The 10,000-nt window shown below is 40.1% G+C and overlaps 1 protein-coding gene across 5 annotated transcripts in view; it reads right to left on the bottom strand.

Annotated features, from left to right (window-relative positions):
* The window catches only part of l1camb (L1 cell adhesion molecule, paralog b), a 49,455-nt gene that overhangs the window by 18,976 nt on the left and 20,479 nt on the right, over positions 1–10,000 (bottom strand). For 3 of the 5 annotated variants that reach the window (XM_035522458.2, XM_081707155.1, XM_081707157.1), the window contains exons 2-7: positions 8,878–9,177; positions 7,744–7,758; positions 7,441–7,543; positions 4,260–4,429; positions 3,427–3,549; positions 3,169–3,339 (exon numbers count right to left, since the gene is read on the bottom strand). In XM_035522458.2, the coding sequence (XP_035378351.1) occupies positions 3,169–3,339; positions 3,427–3,549; positions 4,260–4,429; positions 7,441–7,543; positions 7,744–7,758; positions 8,878–9,028 (733 nt within the window). In that variant the 5' untranslated portion in view covers positions 9,029–9,177. Of the gene's footprint in view, positions 1–3,168; positions 3,340–3,426; positions 3,550–4,259; positions 4,430–7,440; positions 7,544–7,743; positions 7,759–8,877; positions 9,178–9,668 lie in introns of all 5 variants that reach the window. The other 2 variants (XM_081707154.1, XM_081707156.1) reach the window with 2 other exon arrangements.

Consider the following 10,000-nt stretch of genomic DNA (forward strand, 5'->3'; position numbering starts at 1 on the left):
AAGTGTATCGCTGAGTGCCGTGTGTCAGGAAAGCTGGATTTAACTTTGAGCTGTATGCGTACATTGTATGGAGAGGTCTAAATTATAAAGATACTTGTATCTGACACAGTCACGAAGACTGTTATGTTGTAATTGCATTGATCTCCAGTAGGGGTCACCCTCGTGTATAAAGCTTACTTTCTTTTACCCCTTAAAACGACACAGAGCGGCGTTTCCTGTTTGGATGTAGTGAAGCGTGTTTTTTTCATACCTGTGCCCATGGCTTTTTTTCAATTACGATTACTATACAACTTCTTGGGAAAATCTGGAATTGTTTTATGCTCTGATAGAAGATTTTGAATCTTTTTTTTAATTCTTAATTTTTTTCAAATGTATTCATTTTTTTGCTGCTACATTTATTGTGGTCCTACCATCCCTGAAAGAATTTTCCGGGGGAATTTAGATCATGTTTAAGGACCTTCAATACTAATACTACAACTCAAACTCACCTAAAGACCCTGCCTACCAATTTCAGACCAGTGACTGACGCTAATCGTATATTATGGAACTACAGAGTCTGTGGTTTGGTTTGCTGGAATTTTGGGGGAAATGGCCTGGAGACAAGTGACTGTATATATGTATATAAACAGTGTAGGGTTTGTTTTTGTTTGTTGTTATTATTGTTTATTGTTGTATATATGTATATATAAACAGTGTAGGGTTTGTTATTGTTTGTTGTTATTGATATTTATTGTTGTATATATAAACAGTGTAGGGTTTGTTATTGTTTGTTGTTATGATTGTTTATTGTTGTATATGTATATAAACAGTGTAGGGTTTGTTATTGTTTGTTGTTATCATTGTTAATTGTTGCATATATAAACAGTGTAGGGTTTGTTATTGTTTGTTGTTACCATTGTTTATTGTATATAAACGGTGTCGGGTTTGTTTTTGTTTGTTGTTATTATTGTTTATTGTTGTATATATGTATATATAAACAGTGTAGGGTTTGTTATTGTTTGCTTTTATCGTTTATTGTTGTATATATGTATATAAATGGTGTAGGGTTTGTTATTGTTTGTTGTTATTATTGTTTATAGTTGTATATATAAACAGTGTAAGGTTTGTTATTGTTTGTTGTTATTGTTGTGTATATAAACAGTGTAGGGTTTGTTATTGTTTGCTGTTATTGATATTCATTGTTGTATATATAAACAGTGTAGGGTTTGTTATTGTTTGTTGTTATGATTGTTTATTGTTGTATATATGTATATAAACAGTGTAAGGTTTGTTATTGTTTGCTGTTATCGTTTATTGTTGTATATATGTATATAAATGGTGTAGGGTTTGTTATTGTTTGTTGTTATTATTGTTTATAGTTGTATATATAAACAGTGTAAGGTTTGTTATTGTTTGTTGTTATTGTTGTGTATATAAACAGTGCAGGGTTTGTTATTGTTTGCTGTTATTGATATTTATTGTTGTATATATAAACAGTGTAGGGTTTGTTATTGTTTGTTGTTATGATTGTTTATTGTTGTATATATGTATATAAACAGTGTAAGGTTTGTTATTGTTTGCTGTTATCGTTTATTGTTGTATATATGTATATAAATGGTGTAGGGTTTGTTATTGTTTGTTGTTATTATTATTTATAGTTGTATATATAAACAGTGTAAGGTTTGTTATTGTTTGTTGTTATTGTTGTGTATATAAACAGTGTAGGGATTGTTATTGTTTGGTGTTATTGTTGTTTATTGTTGTATATATGTATACAAACAGTGTAGGGTTTGTTATTGCTTGTTGTTACCATTGTTTATTGTTGGATATATGTATATAAACAGTGTAGGGTTTGTTATTGTTTGTTGTTATTTGTTGTTATTGTTGTTTATTGTATATCTAAACAATGTGGGGGTTTGTTATTGTTTGTTGTTATTGTTGTTTATTGTTGTATGTATTTATATATAAATAGTTTGTTATTGCTTCTCTCCATTTTTTTTACTGTCTCAATACATCTTGTGTTCACTGTATATGTTTGCAAATGAATTAATGTGTTAAATTATCTGAGATTGAAAGTTGCAGGGAACCTCCTTAGGCTTAATTCTGTGTACCACTTTGGATCAGAGGGAGATTACACACTGATTTGTTAATTTTTTCAGGCAGTGCTACAAGGACTGACATTTGAGGATTACTTCTTCAGCTATGTTTACATGGATGTTAAACAGAGGAAATCAGAGAGCAAATAGTAATTTACTAGCGCCGTCTTGGGGGAGCACCACATCTGCCTACTGCGATCTTGGATCACATCCAAGACTTGATTCCATGACAGGATAATTCTGTGTTCTGACTTTCACAAAGAGGACGTAACAGGCCACTAATTCTGTGCTAAAAGAGAGCAGACACTCCGACGGGTCCTGGGCAGGAGGCCACCTGTTTACAAAGATCATGCTGAGAGAACGGCCTTGCACCCAAAAAAGCTTCCTATCAAATCATGTTTATTGCTCATTTGCTTAGGCACACTGTGCTAAACAAACAATAAACTAGCAGCTCTGAATTCCTTATGGGTATTACTGAGGGAGGTGTGTGGGGTATTACTGAGGGAGGTGTGTGTGGGGTATTACTGAGGGAGGTGTGTGGGGTATTACTGAGGGAGGTGTGTGTGGGGTATTACAGGGTGTGTGTGTGGAGTATTACTGAGGGAGGTGTGTGTGGGGTATTACAGGGTGTGTGTGGGGTATTACTGAGGGAGGTGTGTGTGGTATTACTGAGGGAGGTGTGTGTGGGGTATTACTTACAGGGTGTGTGTGGGGTATTACTGAGGGAGGTGTGTGTGGGGTATTACTTACAGGGTGTGTGTGGGGTATTACTTACAGGGTGTGTGTGGGGTATTACTGAGGGAGGTGTGTGGGGTATTACTGAGGGAGGTGTGTGTGGGGTATTACAGGGTGTGTGTGGGGTATTACTGAGGGAGGTGTGTGTGGGGTATTACTGAGGGAGGTGTGTGTGGGGTATTACTTACAGGGTGTGTGTGGGGTATTACTGAGGGAGGTGTGTGGGGTATTACTGAGGGAGGTGTGTGTGGGGTATTACTTACAGGGTGTGTGTGTGGGGTATTACAGGGTGTGTGTGTGGGGTATTACTGAGGGAGGTGTGTGGGGTATTACAGGGTGTGTGTGGGGTATTACTTACAGGGGGTGACATTCAGAGAAATGGGCTCCTTAGGTAAGATGGTTCTGGCAGGAATGTACTGGGCGTTGCAGCTGTAGTCATTTCTAGTGTCTCTCAGCAGAGTGTTGGCGAAGTACAGGTTGGCGTCCAGGCCGATGGTGACGCGCTCGCTCTGCTGGATGTGATGCAGCTCTGGGGGGATGTGGAGCACACACTCTCAGGAGTGCACTGAGCTCATCACAGTCAGGCTCGTGAGGAGTGTGCGGAAGGTGAACTCACTCTTATCCATCCAGTGGATTTGCGGTCTGACCGAGCTTTCTGGGGGGTTGCAGCTCAGGACAACGCTTTCACCCTCAGTCACCGTCTTGTGCACTCTCTTCTCTTTGGGCAAGGTTGGGGTGGCTGGCGGGAAACACACACACACATGCTCACTGAAACCGATTTCAAACTGCCTTTCCCAGATCTGCTCTCGAATTTACCCAGAAGTCCACTCAGAAGGGGTCCCTCTGATCTGGCTCCTAACACCTCTGCATCATGCCAGCTTTGTTACTAAGTAATGGTTGTCTTGGTAACAGAGAGGCCGAGTTAAATGATGGTCCGTGGGCAGTCTCTATGTCCAAGCCGCAAACGTTGAGTCATCGCTTTGTACCTCTCCTGAGTCAGCTACACATCATGGTTGGCAGTGTTTCTGCAGAAATTCTGCCATAACTCCTCTCTGTTTTTTACTTCCTTTACTACAGCACCCTTATCTTTGCTTACTCACATTTTGGTTGTATTTGTCGGTCTTTTAAACTTTATTTACTTTACTGATATTTCCCACTCCCCTCTTTACACATCCTGCCCGCTACCAGTTAAACTACACGTGATGTGCATAAACACCTCTCAAAGGTTCTTCCTCACTAAGTCCATGGTGGGACCCACTCCACCCCATACCCTTGCAAAAACAACAGTTTACAGTAGCAAGCTAGCGGACTTGGCAGGGTTTGGTCAAAATCAAACCAAACATCATTTAGAAGAACAGCCATGTTCACTAATGGTGCATATGTCAGGCAGTCAAACAAGTGTGAATAAAAACCATCAGAAGGTGTGAAGTGTTAGAAGAAAAGTCTCACACTCGGTGATGAGCTCGATCAGCTCAGACTCCGCCGTCCCCAACTCGTTGTACGCGTAGCAGCGATATTTGCCCTGGTAAAACTTCAGCTCGTTCTCACTGTCTGCTGTGAGGACTCCAGTAATGTACAAGTCTTCCTCTAACAACTCTCCATCCTTCACCCACCGATATCTACCAGACGACAGAGGAGGAGAGACAAGACGTCAGGACACGAGGACAGACAGAGAAAGAGAGAGATAAGAAGGAAATACTACTACCACTACTATACTACTAATACTATTACTATACTATTACTGTTATACTACTATTACTGCTATATTACCACTACTATACTACCACTACTATACTACTAATACTATTACTATACTATTACTGCTATACTATCATTACTGCTACATTACCACTACTATACTACCACTACTATACTACTAATACTATTACTATGCTATTACTGCTATACCGCTATTACTGCTATATTACCACTACTATACTACCACTACTATACTACTAATACTATTACTATACTATTACTGCTATACTACTACTACTGCTATATTACCACTACTATACTACCACTACTATACTACTAATACTATTACTATACTATTACTGCTATACCACTATTACTGCTATATTACCACTACTATACTACTACCACTACTATACTACTAATACTATTACTATACTATTACTGTTATACTACTATTACTGCTATATTACCACTACTATACTACTACCATTACTATACTACTAATACTATTATTATACTATTACTGCTATACCACTATTACTGCTATATTACCACTACCATACTACCACTACTATACTTCTAATACTATCACTATGCTATTACTGCTATACTACTATTACTGCTATATTACCACTACTATACTACTACCACTACTATACTACTAATACTATTACTATACTATTACTGCTATACTACCATTACTGCTACATTACCATTACTATACTACCACAACTATACTACTAATACTATTACTATGCTATTACTGCTATACCACTATTACTGCTATATTACCACTACTATACTACCACTACTATACTACTAATACTATTACTATACTATTACTGCTATACTACCACTACTGCTATATTACCACTACTATACTACCACTACTATACTACTAATACTATTACTATACTATTACTGCTATACTACTATTACTGCTATATTACCGCTGCTATACTACCACTACTATACTACAAATACTATTACTATACTATTACTGCTATACTACCATTACTGCTACATTACCACTACTATACTACCACTACTATACTACTAATACTATTACTATACTATTACTGCTATACTACTATTACTGCTATATTACCACTACTATACTACTATTACTACTATACTAACACCAATATACTGCTATTACTACTATCACTATTAATATACTACCACATACTATACTACTATTACTATACTACTATTACTACTAAACTACTATTACTACTATACTATTATCACTATTACTGTACTACCACTACTATACTATTACTACTGTACTACTCTCACTATTACTATACTACCGCTACTATACTATTACTACTTATACTACTATTATTACTATACTATCATCACTATACTACCACTACTATACTACTATTACTAATATACTACCACCACTATACTACTATTACTATACAATCGCCGCTATACTACTATACTACTATTACTACTGCACTATTACTATGCCACTACACTACTACTACACTACTACTACTATACCACTACTATACTCTTACTATTATACTAATACAATACTACCACTACTGCGATTACTATACTACTACCACTACCACTACTGCTACTACTACTACTACTAATAAAGAATAATAAAGAAGAAGGAGAATTAGAAATACAAGATTGCTGTATAGATGCAAAACAAGGTCAATAATGAAGACACATTAATTACAAATGGACAGGAACAGACAACAAATCTACAAACCTGAGGTAACTACAGATGGTGAAAAGGTCTTTAGTTATGTTTTAAATGAAGAAGTGTGTATGATCCACAGTTTAGGGTCCACAGCACTAACAGACCTGCGACCCCAGGAAGAGTCCAGTGTGAGGAACAGCTGATAACCCTGGGCCAGATGACCTGAAGGTGCTGGGGGTGATGGAGAGGCTAGCCCATTGAACTATCTCTCAACTCCTTGACTGAAAGTAATGAGTAGTCATTTGAACTGTATGTGTAAACTAATGAGCAGTCATTGTAAACAGTGATATGCGGTTGATATGCTGATTGTTTTGTATGTGTGGGAACCGTAACAGCTTAATTCTGAACATAATTCCTGTCTGTTCATAGTTTCTGAAGGGAGGCCAGTGAAGAGGGAGTGCAGGTTTATGTGAGGTGAGCAGGAAACGCAGTGAGACTACGGACAGTTTGTGAGGGCTTGTCAGTGATACTGCCGCTACAGGACAAAATGAGATCTTTGAGAGATATTTTGAAAGAATCAGACATTTTTCCTCATGTCACTAGCAGCGGGAAGGTCTTTAAACTGCATATATACCCCAGAAACCCCCAGCCTGGACACTGGTTGCTTAATACACAGGGCTTCTGGACAGAAGGACATGACCTCTGATGAATAAACTGGCGTTCATCATGTGGTCACCCATTAAGTTGAAAACAACCCAACACACAACTGCACAACATGACAGCAGCACAACACACAAGAAATACACTAGCATGCAAAGGTTACAGGGTTCAAAACCGTAATATGGACAAATAGCAGGCTGTGTAATTCAATTATCCCTTTTGGCTTCAGTTTCTAATAAGGAAATGCATTTTGAGCAAATGGGGAGAGCTCAGTAGTAAGTAATGCAGCTGTCGGGCAGCTCAATGCCCTTACCGAAGCTGATGTTGGCTTCTCGACGTTTGCCTGCGTCTCTCGTTAAGAGCTGCAGCTGCTTTACAGACTGAAGCTAATGGTTCTCTGCACGCTGAGAGACCAGCCTCACCGGCAGACTGAGTGTCTGGTTTCAGCACTGGGGTGTCTATACTGGGGGAACTGGTATATACACTGTAAAGTTTTTGGTAGTCCTGCTCTTTCTAGTTAGCTATACGGAGGTTTATGTGGTCTACTAGACTGGGAATAGGCCGAAAGAGAGAAGAATAAAAACCGACCACTGATGGGCAGATACTCACTGGGGTGTGGGGTTGCCTGTGGCCTCACAGGTCAGATAGATGTCATCCAGGTAGAAGGCGGTGTACGACTCTGTCTGGAACGTGATCACTGGAGGCTGAGATACTACAGAGAAGTTCCACAGGGGGTTACAGTTCACACAGGCTAAAATATCTGTGGTGTAAATGAGTGTCAGATGGAACAGCCTGTCTGGTTTATCACACTGTTTCTGTTTCTTTGGTGAAACCAGGCCACACCTAGCGGTGTCGGTCTGTCAAAGTGAAAACGCAGATACAGACGTGGAGAAGAGAAGACAGGACACTTACTGCTGGGAATTGTGTCTTTAAGACCAGGAAAATGCAGAAGGGAAGAGAAGATAAAGAGATGATGAATGACAGAGATTACATTGGCACTTCAAACCTTGACGTGCTCCTTGTCTCTGTGATGAACCAGCTAACACTAATGCTGCATTGTTCAGTGTTTAGAGCAACAGAGGTGTAATTCTGTGCTCTGCTTTGTTATCTGACTTTAGGAACACTCAACACCTACAACAAGTGTGCGTAAAATATTAAAGTCTGGTGGGCAGAAACGTCAGCTCCTCAAAACGCCAGCCACAGGTATTCAGTACCTGCAACTTCCCAGACTCTGGAATCAGTACTAACCTGTCTGTAAATGTATGAATGTTCATGTGAGATTGTACATATACATATTTATCCTTATATGTATTCATGTAAACGTATAATGAAACAGGCGATCTGTTCTGGAAAAATGGTATTGCCACTGGATGCACAATTACAGATGTTATACATCTGTTTAACAGTTTATGGTATCACTCTACATTACAGAATCGCTGCCACTATGTATCCGAACCGATACCTGCAGTGTAATATGATGTGTATTATGATGTGCACTCACAGTCTCACACAGTGTTAAACAAAGTATCAGACTGTTTACAGAATATCATACACTGTGAACTTTTGAACTGTTAGTCATGAGAGGTCGAACTTAAAGGTCAGCGGTCTGGGACCTCCGGACCAGTAAGCTCATGCATGTTACAGAAGTATTCCACCACTTGTGATGCTGACATGATCACCGATGAAATGCTGACTGCCATCGTTATCCATAGCCATCCTGTGACCCTAACATAGCACGTGATTGGCTAATTCTTACATCACTGTAAGCCCTGCAGTGGGGGCACATGGTCATGGCACTGTGAAGATGTGCTCTAACAAACTTCTCAGTCTCGTCTCACGGCAATGTCGGGGCCCAAGCATGAATACTCTTAATGAGGGTAATAGACAAGCATGCACATGTACAGAATGTATTAAATCACGTAGCCCAAGCCCATCAAACCCAAGAACTGTTCGCCAACATTTGGCGTGCAGTCAGTATGAACAGGACAAGCTTGTTCTATTTCATGCACGGCATGCTGCTGTACTCCAGGAAATAGGGAGACTCACAGCCTTTGGGTATCGTGATAGCTCCATATGTTGGTCCCAGACAGGAAAGAAGAAGAAGAAGAAGAAGGAGATCAAGGAGTAACTGAAGCGGAAGACCAGGGGCTCTTCTCTGCCCTCTAGTGGCTGCTGGTTGACACTGCGCTGCTTGCATTGTTCACTGTCCCATCAAACAACCGTCCAGTGCCTCTCGTACATGTATTTGCTCACCGGAGGCTCACCGGAGGCGGGTAAGTGCAGCTGTGTCTGGAGAGAGCCGAGTATAAATGAGGCAGAAGTGTGTCCAATCTCTCCTGTCGTCGTCTGAAAACAGCGAAGGGGAGGGGAGTGGGCGGGGCATAGAGAGAAAAGGGGGGCAGAAGAATGAGAAAAGACATTTGGACACAGAGGAACAGAACGGGACCGAGTGGGGTTGGGAAAGGAATCGGAATGCAGGAGAGCGAAGAGAGAAAGACTGACACATGATTATCACCATGTGTTCCATAATCAATCACATCATTACCATTTAGGACTTTGTGGAATTAACTGAACGTCACTGCAAGGTTTGATGGCCTCACGGCGCAACGCAAAGTACATTACAGTAAAAATAAATCACACACACACACACACACTCTCCTGGCCACTCCTCTATGCAGGAGGGATGAGTGAATGGGCGGATCACATTAGAGATCAGCAGTGCACATCGGTCACACACACACACACACACACACAGACACACACACCCCTTTTATGCTCTTTCTCTTACTACAATTAATTGGATAGAAGAAAACACTTAGATTATCTTGAGAACAGACCAGCATTAAACGGAAGCCACTTTGAATAAGTGCTGAGATGTAAGATCGGTGAGGTGGCTTGGCCTTCTCGTGGTGCCTTCCCTCTGTCTGCGCACATCCTCTATCACTCCAGCCTTTCGCTTTCAGAGGAAGTCCATGACAGGACGGTAGGTTGCAGTCTTCATACGCAAACACACATTTATCTCTCCAAAGATAAAGGGTCCATCAGGATTTTATAATCCGGCCATCTGGAAGTGGATTTTGCTTTGAACAACCCTGTTTAAGGAATTGGCTCTATTGATTGGAGCCAGGAAACAGCTCTTCACATTTCTGTATTGCTCAAGGCAAACACC

The sequence above is a fragment of the Electrophorus electricus genome, chromosome 24 (assembly GCF_041902795.1).
Source record: "Electrophorus electricus isolate QZ-2024a chromosome 24, ASM4190279v1, whole genome shotgun sequence".
NCBI lineage: Eukaryota > Metazoa > Chordata > Actinopteri > Gymnotiformes > Gymnotidae > Electrophorus > Electrophorus electricus.